Source organism: Paralichthys olivaceus, chromosome 20, assembly GCF_024713975.1.
Source record: "Paralichthys olivaceus isolate ysfri-2021 chromosome 20, ASM2471397v2, whole genome shotgun sequence".
NCBI lineage: Eukaryota > Metazoa > Chordata > Actinopteri > Pleuronectiformes > Paralichthyidae > Paralichthys > Paralichthys olivaceus.
This window is the reverse complement of record NC_091112.1, coordinates 14,899,754-14,913,609: the sequence shown is the minus strand read 5'-3', so window position 1 is coordinate 14,913,609 and position 13,856 is coordinate 14,899,754. Positions and strand designations below refer to the sequence as shown.

Sequence of the window (13,856 nt, the reverse complement as noted above, 5' to 3'; positions counted from 1 at the left end):
CATGGTCTCAGACTTTTATTTCAAATACGGACTGATCACATCAAGTGAAATCTACACTTTGAATACATTGATATAATTCAGGTTTTTAGATGGGGGCCACTGAACCGTATCCCTCCGCCACATTCCAGATAATCCCATTTTTCATGAAGAACTCAGCTCTAATGCAGGCCACATGTGCGTACTGACGGTCCGTCTCGTCGAGGGCGGGAATGGAACCACGGCCGTATTCTGAAGAGGATAGCACCGGCACGGCTCTGGACTTCTCCTAGGAGTGAGAAGGACAACAAGGCCACGAGATGCTGAGTAAATATTAAAGCTGTGATTTTGAATAGTGCAATTTAATAGGTTCTACGTCATGTTAACGATAAAACTTATTTTCCAGAGGAAAATCACTGGTTTTAGTAATAACAATAGTGATTAATACATTCCAGTTAGATGTGTCATTTCCAAGTATTGTGCACGTCCACTCACTGGCCTGTGCTAATGGAAAAGAGCCATTAACAGAATTCGTTCCACTTGTACTTAAAGGCCTATTGAATTTTTCTGACCATGATTGAGGATCAAATTGCAAACGTTATCAACATAATAACATGAATCAATTTGAGAACCTCGTGCCAACGATCACAACAGTACCTTTGTGTGTTAGTGTGTGAAATGAATTAGGCGATATGATGCGGCTGCATATGTGCATAGCGTTCTGTAGAAACAGGACTATGATGCTATATATATATCTATATATATATATATATATATATCCACTGTATACATATACTATAGCTTTTGATACCTGATCATAATAGTTGAAACAAAGACTTTGCTAGAACTGAGATTTCTCTTTAAATTCTAATTATCATTAATTGAGTCTTTTCATTGTTATTAAGTGTAGTGGGATGCATCATTGCCAGAAATGAAAACAGTCCCAACAAATGAAACTAGTAGCTGCACCATTTTTTGGAAAAACTTAGCAGCAAAGTGTCTCTGAGCATTTGAACAGACTTTGGAAAACTGATAGCCTCTGAATTCTCTAAGTACCTGCTCCCGGCTGCAATCAATTTCACTGATGGGTTAAAAATAACAACCACCATTGTTATTTTAACAGAAACAGAAACCTCCTAAGTCAGAGCTCAGCCAGAGCTCTGTGTGCGTGTGTGTGTGCGCGTGTGTGTGTGCATGCGCACGGCTGCTTTGTTCAGCACCTGCTGTGCTTTCAGTGACCCAGAAACTCCAATCGAGCTAGATTTCCTGACATGGGTAATTATTCAGCAGAGATAAGAAAGATGGCGTAAACGTAAAAGACATGTGATAGCCACCACATGGTAAAAAAAACATGCAGTGGCTCATTCGAAATATGGAGCATCTTTAAATATATTATTGTAAGAAGATTCTGACGTTTCCAGCTGTAAAAAACTCGAAAACGCATCACTGCCTGTTTCATGTAAAGCTCAGAAAGTTATGTGTTTATGAGAATGAGCAGAACCCTCTGCTGGTTTTCAGGAACATATATGATAATAAATTGTATGTCAATAAAACAGTTTATTGTATTGACATCCAATGTATATTCAAGCCTGCATGGGATGTTTAGTGAATTAGTTCCTGTTGAGCCATTTTGTTTTTGAGTTTTAAAATCTAATATATACGAACAGGGATAGGTGCCTGCTTAAAATATTGCTGATAGTAAGAATGCACTCACAAGAAAATAGGGTTGGGTGGACCTTCCCAGCCAAGAAAAGTGGATAGAGATTGTAGAGAAAATTGGAAATGTAAAAATGGACACATCACCTGAGGCTACAAGACAGACAGCTGGAAGAGAAGCAGGAGAAAGGAACATTATTCAGAACCAAGAACAGTGACAAGGACTGTAATCTTAGATTAGTTGATAAAAACTGAGAGAATGGATGGAAGGAGGTGTAACACCAAAAACAGCTGTCTCGTTTGTTCTATATGATCACGTAGTATATACTGTATATATACTGTAGTAATATATAGTATATATGTTGAAAATATCAATTCAAGTTTTTAAAATGTTTAAAATACAGTGAATGACAGAATAAATGTAATTCCAAGACAAACATCTTTGAATAATGGCCCATGACAAAAAGCAGATGTATGTTAAGTCAGCAAAGACAGGTACAGCTCCACCTTTGTGGATTTTTGGATTTGCTGCTATAAGGAACTAACATGTTCAATACAGAAGTTGTACATGTGTTGAAGTTGAAAAAGTTTGGCAAGGATTCTTAAGATGTTATTATCAAACCCTTATCGCCAAGATATGTACCTGAGGCTTGATGTGTTACAGTTTAACCATCAACTTTATAAAGTATATAAATATAAATAAAAGAAAATCTAAATTATGACTGAATATATAGAGATATAATTTAGAAAATAAAGACACATTTTGTGTCAAATTAAAAAAGAAATGCACATTTTTACTGATTGTTGCTCCCAACACTGTATATCTGTGACAGACTCATATCAGCAGATTCTTTTACCCAAACGATAAATCTACTTATGTGTGGTCACTACCTCCTTGTTTATGTCCAGTCCTCTTCCTTTGGAGTGTTTCCTGTCGTCTCGGTGCAGTTTCATATCATAACCCTCAGCCTGGTGGTACACTCGGTCATACATGGAGATTTCAGGGACCTGCAGGGGGGAGACAGAACAAGTGTTTGGCATCATAAGCCTGTCCTCGCAAGAAGTCATCACTGCTACTTTGGGTAACAGCCCCTGCATGTTACAGTAGGTGACACTGAAAGCAACAACCACAGAAATCATGTCTCAGGACCATAAATGTCCCACATGCTCAGAGTATATGAAGCAGAGCAACACTGTAGGTCCTCTGGTGTGAGTCTGTCGGCTGCTCCACAGAACAGGATTAGAACTTTTAGTGAGGAAGCTGTTAGCGTTTCTGTCTGAGGACCTGGGAGCAGAAAGACTGAAATCTTTAAACATAAGCTACAAATCTATCTCTTCACATAAGCATGATTTATAGACATTACTTTATTTTATTCACTTATTTTATTGCATTTATTTAACCTGTCTGTTATTATTATTATTATTATTATTACTATTACATGCTTTTATTCCTCTTAAATGTTTTTTTTTCTTTTAGAAGTATATAGTATACTGTTGTATATTCCAGTATATTTACATTTCAGGACTCAATGCTACAAATAAGACAGATAGCATGAAGTTAGCCACTTTGCCTTTGTCTGAAGCACACAACTCTAAAAATGATAATAATAATGTTAATATAGTAGTTGTTTATTTTAAAAGCATGTATTATAACCAAATATACCCATTTATGTTTCATAAATATGAAGTGATAAAAATGTGAATGAATATCCCCCTATAATAATAATAATAATTACAATCATTATTATTAGTAGTAGTAGTAGTAGTAATGTATTATTATTTTGTTGTTGTTGTGTAGACTAGTTGCGCCTAGTATCTCTTGTGGTATTGTCCCAACATCATTGTACATCATTATGAATCTAAATTGTTAAGCCAGGCAGCGTTAGCTCAGCTAGCTGTAGCTCCGCTGTGAGCAGCTGCAGCAGCGTCACCTTCGACTCCTGGTGAAAGTACGACATGTCCTTCGGTTGTGTGCGTCGAGGCGGGACGTAGCTGAAGGCGGACAGGGTGGACAGAGGTCTGCTCTGAGCCTGGAGGGACACGTCCATCTCCACAGTGACCTCGGTGCGATGCTCGGAGAGGTGGCGTCTGTGTGGTTGCTAGGATACCGAGGATACCCTCCCTACGTCATATCTGGTGTGATGCCTTCACTCGACTCTTGTTTTCCGGGATTTCAGAGCTTCAGAGCTACTTTACATGCTACCTGAGGTTCCCTCTCCTACAAAATACATGTTTTGTAGTGGCTGGTGCAATTAAATAATAGTGTGACCCATTCAGATGTATGGTGTCTGTATATATATATATATATGTATTTTATATACAGTCTGTGGTGTCACCAAACTGTCAGTGAAAAGATAATATGTTCCCATGCTACTTCTTGACCCTGAATATATTTTCTAGATTTGTTTCCTGCATTTCTTTATTACCATTAAAGTTTTAATTGACAATTTACTATAAGACCAGTTTGTATTCAGCACTAATGCACTGTTGCAGGAGAAATTATTATTGCTATTATTAGTATTAGTAATATCGATACGTCTTCCATTTTTTTTACACTTGACATTCAATTAGATGTTTGGGCAAACAGCACTTTATATTTTAAAGTATTTAATGTTTTGTTTTTAATTGCCACAGTTCAACGTTTACTTAATTTGTATGTACTGGTACTATACCATGTTTTGTAATGTTTTAGAAATTTTACTTCTTTCACTGATTAAAAGCCTCCTGTTATTCAAAGAGCATTGAATGTTCTGTTAGTTGATACCGTGCACAATTAATTTACTGCAACAAGACTACTCGCCCCTGCACAGTTGCAACCAGTGTCTGTCTTTGCACTAATATACTTGTCCCTTCGAGTATCTTTGACAATCTGCAGTGTAGCTCTGATAGCAAGATCGATTTATGACACAGGACAGACTATGCCTCCAGCACGTCATTCAGTTAAGGGTGACAAGAAAGGTCCAGTTGCCGAGGCGTCAGATAAAGTATAAGTAGTCTTTCATTGCCTTTCAGCAGATCGTACAGATGCAAATAGTGTAGCAGCAGTTCATGTTAACAAGGAGGAAACAGAAAAAGACAAAACATGCTGTGTTTTGTCTTTTGGCTTATTGGGTTGTGGGTTATTTGTTTTTGCCAGGAAGCACAACAGTGGATCGACATCACACACCTGCACAGTAAATATGAAGTGGCAAACATATACAGTGAAGTATGTTGGATAGAAAGGACTAACACATGAAAATGCAAATATATGTATGTGCCTAGTGCCTCCCAAATAAGTTTGTGCATCTTCCACAGCAGTAAATTGAAGGTGTAGTCTTCAACTGTGACATAATGAAACACCTTATTTTCCTGTGTGTGTGTGTGTGTGTGTGTGTGTGTGTGTGTGCTTGTGTCCCACCAGCTGTTGATGTTTGCTCCTTCCACTAATTACGACAGTGCAGCAGGGGGTGGCCAGTGGGAAGACACCATTCACACTCACATTGTGCATTGAGCTGGCCAAGACCATAACACACACACACACACACACACACACACACACACACACACACACACACAGAACCACTATAGAAAGCTCTGAACCTCAAAGCGATCATGGAGCCCAGATTTTGATGCGGCTGCCAACGATTCAGTGATTGGGGATATGTGGACAAAGAGAGAGAGAGAGGAGACAGAGCATTGATCAGGATTTTCGAGGTTGTCCCAGCACACAGGAGTAATTACAGCTGACATTTCAGAGGGATATGTTGCTATCTGGCAGGAATCACTGTGGGAATGAAACCTCCTGAAGGCAGGGGGTCAGCTGTTCAATGGTCCAGAGTTATTAAAGGGAACTACGAATGTTACCGAGCCTTGTTCTCATTTGTACATTTTTACACTGCTTCACATCATGCACATGTTTTTTTATCAGTCAAAGTAGCACAGTCCTCATCAGCATGAAGCCAGACACACCGTTTTAAGTCAATCGAATTAAAGCAAAGTGAATAAGGTCTTTAGCAATGAATTAAATATCTTTGTCTGAGGGGTTTGATGTTAATTGGTAAACTGTTCCAGAGATTAGACAGATCCACTGTAAAGGCCCGGTCACCTCTATTTTCCTCTGTGCTGGGGATGGAGTATGAAGATGCAACATTCTGATTGAATAAAGTGGAGTCTGTCAATTTGAAATCTTAAACAAAAGCAATACAATCCTAAAATAAATCTTGAATTTGATAGTAAGCCATTGAAGAGAGGCCAGTACTGGTGTAATGTGGCCACACTTTATTTTTCCAGTGAAAAATGTACATGTTAATTACTAGATAAGGGCAGGCTGCTCACAGAAAGTTGATTAACTCATCCAGAACTCATCCATGTACAAACTATATAAATATAAAAGGTAATCGATACTGCATTTACCTCATCTTTACATCAGCCTTCATATTATGAGACTGGAAGAACACTGCCCCCCTGTGACCACATCCAGTGAATGCAAAATGTTGTAACACCTTCATTGATTTTTAATATTCGCTTATTGATGCATCTAATTTCCCTGTCCAGTCAATGTGGGGGAGCTTCAACTATAAATGTTATGAACTGAATATAATTGTTCTCCTAATCCCATCTTCAGTGCTTGCTCACAATAATAATAATAATAATATGAATGTGAAAGCTGTGGACCTGTAAGTGTGGTCCAAGTATTACGGATTTATTTACAAAGTCACATTATGGGGAGCTGTGTTCTTTCTGGGGACAAAAAGAAGTGATTACATTTTTAAGTAAAGAAGTTGTTGTTAGTAAGTTGTTAGGTCAGGTTTAGGTTAAAGTTAGGCAAGTAACCATGGTTAAGATTGGAGTCAGTCTCCAGGAAATCAGTTTAAGTCAATGTAATGTCCTCTGAAGTCAAGGAGACTTCCCTTACCTTTTTCCTTTCTTCCATCATAAACATTCTTTGGATGAAAACAACTAAATGAGTCAAAAGAAAAAAATGAGTTGTGAAATAACAAATGTCAAAATAACGAATCCAAATATTTAAAATAAAAAACCCCAATTGTAACTGAAAATGTAAAATTACTTACAATACAGCTGAGAACAGAAAAATAAAGAAAACATTCCAAGACACCAAGAAAACACAAGAGAAACTACTGATGAAAAATAAATCCCATTCTGTAAGTTAAAACAACTGGGCTACAGAATAAATATACTGTCAACTTCTCTTAATTGTCAAAGCTGAAAGTCTTGTGTGGTGGTTTTTTTGAGACATAACTCTTTGGTTTGAACGTTTCACTGTACAAATACACATGCATGCTTTGATGTGTGACGTGTGTTAATTGTTTTGTTGGATGTATTTCAGGAGCTACACAAGAGAGAGCCTCATCCAGACTGTGTAGCTAGGCAACATTAGCTGGAGCGCTGTTTTAATTTGCAACGTGCTGGGAGTTTTGCAGTCAATGTAATGTCCTCTGAAGTCAAGGAGACTTTCCTTACCTTTTTTCTTTTTTCCATCATAAACGTACTTTGGATAAGAACAACTAAAGGAGTCAAGATGATCAAAATTCAAAGTAAAAACATGACTTGTGAAATGCCAAATGTTAAAATAACTAATTATTGGAACTGAAAATGTAAAATGTTAAGATAACAGTAAAATGTGTCAAATAGCAAAAATGCAAGCAAAATTAAAAGCCTTAATTAATGCAGTACATCAAATTCCATTAAAAGCAAATGAATCACTTAAAACAAATGAATCAATTAAAATAAATATATCAAAAAAACAAGAACAGCTGGAGGCAAAATAAAGGGAGATGAAAAACATGGATGATGAGAAGTAAAACTGTTGGCAGCTGCAGTGTAATTCAGTAATATGAGCGTGTTGGATGAGAACCCACATTACTAAAAGGCAGCAGTGAGGTGAAGTAAGGGGTAAAAGATCAATAAGCAACTTATACATAAATAAACCCAATGTGTTTCTGGCCTAACAGAGAGAGAGAGGACCATCCAACCTGACACTTTGACACTTTAACTTCCTGTGGCAAGTAACGGACTAACTGTAGTTTGCACAATTCAGTTTCTAGTGTTTACTTACTTATAGTGTTTTTTATATTTCATTTAAAAATAAATATTTTTATATTCTTACTTGCAAAAAACACCACAGCAAATTCCTTGTATTTGTAAACCTGCTTGGCAATAATTACGGTACACGATGCACTTGATTTAACCAGCAGATAACAGCGAGGTTGCTGAACTGATCCTCTAATAACAATGCATCCTTGCAGGGGTTGCCTACAGACACTGCCAGCAGCCTGAAGCTGTGTGCTTTTGATTTACACGTGAAATAATTATGAACATCCAAGCTTTTCAAATTCAAATCACCTGCACTACCATGCATGTTATTTAAATATTAATGGTTTGTCACGCATTTGTTTTTTTTAATGTGGTAATGTTTGAATGTCGGGGCTTACAGACACCAAAGGAGCAGTATGGTGTTATTTTATGTTTTTTTATGTTTGGAAAGTTGATCTCCAGTTTCTTCAATTGTATTGGATTTGGCTGAAACGGTGTTCACCCCTGAAACTCCAGAAGTGTTTTGTGGACTCGAACACTTCACCCAACCCTCCATCGGCATAGTGGTGAGTAGATCATGAGTGAATTTTCATTTTTCTGTGAACTATCCCTTTAAGGTGGTCACAAGTTTAGAAATGAACTCAAGGAGGTGCTGTGTTTTGTTCCTCGGGTCAGATGCACCAAAGAAAAGGTAGATTGAGAGCAAACTGATGGTAGAAGTAATGCTGATCATAGTCTGTATATTCTCAGTGGAGGGAGGCGTCAGTTCCAATGCAAACCAGCAGATGGCAGTACTCGCACAGCTCAGATCACAAAGGAACAAGCCATGGAAGCTTTAAGTGAACCACAACATCAAACCCTCTGTGTGTTGGAGTCTTTACCAGGCTCAGTATCAAAGTGTGAATAACTCACAATCAAACACATTTAATCAAACACGGGAGAAACTATTGGTGATACACAAATCGCGGTCTGTAAGTTAAAACAACTGGGCTACAGAATAAATACACTGTCAACTTCTCTTAATTGTCAAAGCTGAAAGTCTTTATTTGCCCTGTTATTATCTGTGTGTGGTGGTTTTTGATCCATGACTCACTGGTGTGAACGTTTCACTGTACACACACACACACGCACGCGCGCGCACGCACACTTTGATGACCCACCGTCTGTTCGTTTCCGAAAGCTCACGGAGATTCACCGAGCAGCGACCCGGCCCCTCCCGGCCCCCTCCTCCGCGCTACAGCGACTCTCCCCTCGGCTCCACTCCGAGGAGGAACCCGGTGCCCCTGGCCGACCGCTTCCAGTTACGTTGCCCCCAAGATGGAGGTCTGCAGATGGCACTGCTAGCGTTCACCCGCCGCCGCGACCGTCCGTGTGTCTTCGATGACGCTTTCGTCGGGACAGAAGTGATTTGGTGCCATCTTTTTGTCGATTTTCTGGGGGATTTACTCGGGAGATATTGAGCTCCGGGCGCGGGTCGAGGCAGCCATGAGCTCCGGGGAAGGAGCGGAGGAGACGACGAAGGACGCCAGCGACATAACGCCGTATTTGAAGAGCGGTAAGCCCCGAAAATAAGTGGGAGAGGTCGGACTGAAGCTCCGCTGGGAGCTGCTCCTTCTGGTCCAGCTACGTGAGGGACATTGTTCCCGTATGTGTAGTGTGTTTGGAGGCTCAGACACTTACACATGGGGTCGGTTTTAGCTGATTAATTCCATAATGGTTGTCACAAATGAGGTGAAAGACAAACGACAGTGACCAGGACAGTTGTTGAAACGTGTGTAAATTGTTTTGTTGGATGTATTTCAGAAAATACACGAGAGAGAGACCCATCCAGACTGTGTAGCTAGGCAACGTTAGCTAGAGCGCTAATTAGCCGTGTTCCATTTTCGGACAAATCTCTGAGATGTGGCAGGGCTTGGTTGGTTTCCCTTGTGCTTTGTTTTAAAATGCACCGTCCTGGGAGTTTCTACCGAGTGTCACGTTAGCACCACTGTCTGCTGTCAAAACGTGAATGTGACATTCACGCCAGAACCAGCAAACGCGAGGAGGAAGGCAACACACAAGATCCCTTCATGCTCGTTCTCCGTCCAGCTAAAGCCACAGGCACCTGGATCAAAACGACTGTTCCATCATCACTAGCACACTGTCAAAGTTCCACACATGTGATGTGATGTTGTTCGAACCGAGACAAGTTTGTGTCTGAAAGAAGCGGATCGGGGCTGTCCGATAATGGACCTTGCGTGTTAACTAACTCCCTCTCTACATTAGCTTGCAATGTTAGCCTGGAAGCTAGTGAATCCTGAATCAGATTTGGTGAATCCTGTCTGCTAACGAGCGCTAGCTAGTGTAGCATTACTAGCTCGCCAGTGAGCAGACAAAGCTGTCGTGTGTCTGAACAGCTGATTGTTGTGTAAAGTACACACACAACTACCGTCCGTGTGTGTTTAAATCCACTTCTCCGCAAACTCGGTCAGAAAATGTGGCACAACCGTGCAAGCTATGTAAACAATACATGGCGTGGGACATATAGCCAGGGTGTGCACTGTGCAGGATAAGCTAGCTGAGTAACACAGCCATCAAGGCCAAAAAGGCTGCTGTTTTTATCAGTATCACGATCAGCTGGTAAAATAAATCCTAATAATCGAGGAGAATAATCGATTTAATCACACACAACTAATCTGTTAGCTAGTCGACATGGTTAGATGCTAACCAGCTGTATGTGCAGATTGCTAACCTTAGCTAAGTAGGCAGATTTATCAGCAGGGACTGAGACTGAAGTCCCAACACGGGCCTACGGTGATTTCATAACAATGGCTCATAAACGGTGAAGTCCTGGGATCTTAGCACAGCTGCAGACATACAGTTAGGTTTTATTTTGCACAGCTGACATTGCATGTGAAAGCAAGTATTGAGATTGCTTGATTTTCATGCCTCTACCAAATGTACAGTATGAACATTTCACAGTTCGTATGTACATCAACAGGGGAGTTTTCTGTGATACAGTGAGTATTTCTCATTCAACGGGCAAAGGCCTGTGTGTTTGTGGGTCCCTGACATGAACAAAGCTGATGAGCCTGTGGGCAGCACTTGGATGTGCCAGATAAGCCTGCAGCTCTGTTCACTGACTGCAGGCAATGAATTTGATCAAATGCCTGATGTCATGTCTGCCCCACTTGCTTTGTTGGCTCAGAGATTACTGCTTATGTATGTGTTATAATCAAGTTTCTCCATTTACTGATAGCTGCTCTTTATAGGGAGAGTTACACGTACATGTTTCCTGGTGGAACGTTAATATGTGTGTGATACTAAAATAATAAATGGTGGCATGTAAAGAGAAAAACAAGAAATGCAAGTCTCTGACTGTTCTAACACACTGTCATGTTGAAGATTATTGTGGCAGAACTGATATGATTTTGAAGTGCAGTTCGGGGTGTAAACAAGGACGAGAATGCAGAGTATTGATATCAAGCTTCTGGCTCCTGTGGTTTTGTGTCTCGCAAGATAATAAGCCACAGAGGGAAGTTCAGTATTCGTATTGAGCCGATCTGAAGGTTTCCTCTTCGGGGGAGAGAGGTATCCTGTAACTCACTTGCAACCCCACTTTGTGTGTGTTTTTGTTGACGCTGCACAGCTGCAGCTATTCTGCTTCATTGCTAATCGGATCTGTTGTGATCTGTTGTAGTATTTAACATTTTTTGATATGTCTCCCATTGTTATTACCGCTGCATCTTAGTTTGTCTAACAGAAATAGCCTTTTACTTACATTTCTGAAACTAACATATTAACTCTATTTGTTGACAGATAATTAGATTCTGTTTAAGCAGCAGTAGAAAATGTGGATGAAATGAAAACAAATCTTTGTCTGTCGAGGACACAAACACAGTTGAAGGATCCTGATTGAGCATTTCCTGTCAGTGGTAGTAATAAATCACGAGATTTAAAATTTGATCACATCTTTTTCAAACAAATACAATTAAAATTTTTGGCCAGTCTGTACTCTGAAGCATTCTTGGTTATCACAGTGCTGCTCCTGGCTACATCCAAGCAGTAGCTCACATCACGAGAAACCTTCGCCCAATCCCTACTTTCTCTAATGTTAACTACAGTCTTAAAACAAATTTGACATTTACCCAAGCTAATGTTTTTTGAATACTAGTTGCTACACATTGTCTACTGGAAGTGAACAACAATTATTGACAGCATGCTATTGACAACATGAGATTATCAAGGTGGTAATCTTTATCTGAGAATGCAAATGTCCAAGTCAGTTGCTGTGGATATTCCTTCAAGAGTTTCTCCTGCCAGCCCCATAGTTAAAACTCTCCATAATGTCCAACTGAGCCCATGCGAGCAGGAGATTATCCCGAGGTTTCAGCATGAGTGAGGAGTTGTGTCGATGTCGTTTCTAACACGGGACAGACATAAAACTGACAAAAACAAAAAGAATACAAATGCCTCAGGGTGAAAACGAGGAGTCCTACAAGTAGCAGACACAGACAAAGATGTCTGTCATTGTAAATGCATCTGACTGAATTGTGTGTCACTGAATCTGTCTTCAGACAGGACCTCTCAGCAAAATCCAGAGAACTGGCTACAGAGTTAACTTTTTCACTGGGAGTTATTTGTTTTCTTTTTGTTCTTTTCATTTTTGCATCTGTTGCGTGTCCAGTGGGGAATCCAATGCTATGTTCTCAAATTGACTTCTCTTGGATTTGTATGTTTTTTAGACTAGTAAGCCAGGTGGATAAAGTCCATAGAAACTGCAGAGCGTCTCACTCGGACATTTGTGTTGACACATGCACCTCCTCCGGAGAAAATACAGAGTCCAGTGCATGTCTGAAAGCAGCTTGATTGTGCTTCCGTCACAAACGTGAGGTGCTGTCTGTACTCGTTGTTAGATGCTGCTACAGTGTTGTTCTACCCCCCACAGAGTTCGTGGCACTGAACACAGCAGGACAGTGATTGACAAGACCACCTCCTGCATGAGATAATGAGGCCTATAGGCAAGATATTTACTGTAAATTTGGGATTGGGTTCGTTCTGAAAGTGATCAGATTTTTGTCTCCAAACAATGTGTAGCTACTGGGGTCACAGAAATGCTTCTAATAACACATTTTGAGCATAGTTTCCACTTCATACTGTACATAATCATTAGTTTAGTTAATCGTTAGCTCAACCCGAATTAGCTCAAGAACAGTTCTAAGTGGAGCATCCCAATTCTGAATCAGTCATCTCAGTAGTGAAACCACTGTCAGCCTAACTTTAGATGGCCTACCATTGGCTTTGTATGATATGCCTGTTGTGAGGCTTGAGTGTCACGTTCGGCCGCCCTCCTCTTTGTTTTGCTTGAGAACTTCCTCATAGATCTGGGAATCTTGTTCCGACATGCACAGGTTTGAGTGTCTTGCCACAGGCCACGTTCTCCCCCCCCTCAATCCCCAGCTCCATCCTCATCTCTTTTTCCATCCTTCGGCATTGGCCTCTTTGTCTTTCTAATGTCCTCCTTCTTAACTTTCTTCGCTGTTCTCTGTCTGCCGTCTGAGGATTGATTCGCCAATGTCTGTTTCGTGTTTTCCTCCCTCCCTTGTTCTTGTTGCATCATGTTGAGCATTTCTGTCCTGATGCAAAATGACAACTAAAAAAAAAAGCTTCCCATCTCTCTCCCCCTCTCTCCCCCCCTGTCATCCAGACTGGAATTAATACCCAGGACTCAGAGTTCTGAAGCAGGGAGTTTTGTTGTGGCATGTTGTCAATCAAGCAATTCTGCGTCAAACATATCTCTCACCACACTGACGACTAAAAGGCTGATTTAGTGTTGATTTCATAGTTATTACTTGTCGGTTGTGAAGGGTATTATTCACAGTGGGGGAATAAAAATAAAGGCAGTCTGCTGTGCCAGGCCGCTATGAATGAATGTTTAGAGGTGGCAGCACGTTGTATATAAGGTTGGTCTGTATGTTTGAATGAATGTCAGTGTGTTTGTGAGAAAGTGAGTGAAACAGATCAGCAGGAGACGAGGGAGAAATCTGATCCAGAGCTTGCATTTATGACTCAGGCCCATTCACCCAGGATGAGTTCTGCACAGGCACACACACACACACACACACACACACACACACACACACACACACACACACACACACACACACACACACATGCACACGCACTGTGAGGCTAATGGATATTGATCCAGG

General features: G+C 40.4%; 2 protein-coding genes across 6 annotated transcripts in view; one reads left to right on the top strand and one right to left on the bottom strand.

The window, feature by feature from the left end:
* On the bottom strand, positions 1-3,754 carry cfap90 (cilia and flagella associated protein 90). Its single transcript, XM_020090585.2, has 3 exons — positions 3,564-3,754; positions 2,524-2,640; positions 1-265 (listed from the first exon to the last, which is right to left on the bottom strand). Exons 1-3 carry the CDS (start codon positions 3,678-3,680, stop codon positions 86-88), a joined length of 414 nt encoding a protein of 137 aa, XP_019946144.2. The 5' UTR covers positions 3,681-3,754; the 3' UTR covers positions 1-85.
* A 4,936-nt stretch (positions 3,755-8,690) lies between these two features.
* LOC109631773 (triple functional domain protein) overlaps positions 8,691-13,856 on the top strand; it is a 76,451-nt gene continuing 71,285 nt past the window's right edge. For all 5 annotated transcript variants that reach the window (XM_069515797.1, XM_069515792.1, XM_069515791.1 and 2 more), the window contains exon 1: positions 8,691-9,220. In XM_069515797.1, the coding sequence (XP_069371898.1) occupies positions 9,151-9,220 (70 nt within the window). In that variant the 5' untranslated portion in view covers positions 8,691-9,150. The remainder of the gene's footprint in view (positions 9,221-13,856) is intronic.

Excerpts from the sequence above, each read along its gene's own strand:
- cfap90 (XM_020090585.2), bottom strand. The coding sequence starts at position 3,680 with ATGGACGTGTCCCTCCAGGCTCAGAGCAGACCTCTGTCCACCCTGTCC. Across the intron at positions 2,641-3,563 it reads ACTTTCACCAGGAGTCGAAG|GTCCCTGAAATCTCCATGTA; the intron begins GTGACGCTGCTG and ends TCCCCCCTGCAG. Across the intron at positions 266-2,523 it reads GACTGGACATAAACAAGGAG|GAGAAGTCCAGAGCCGTGCC; the intron begins GTAGTGACCACA and ends TCTCACTCCTAG.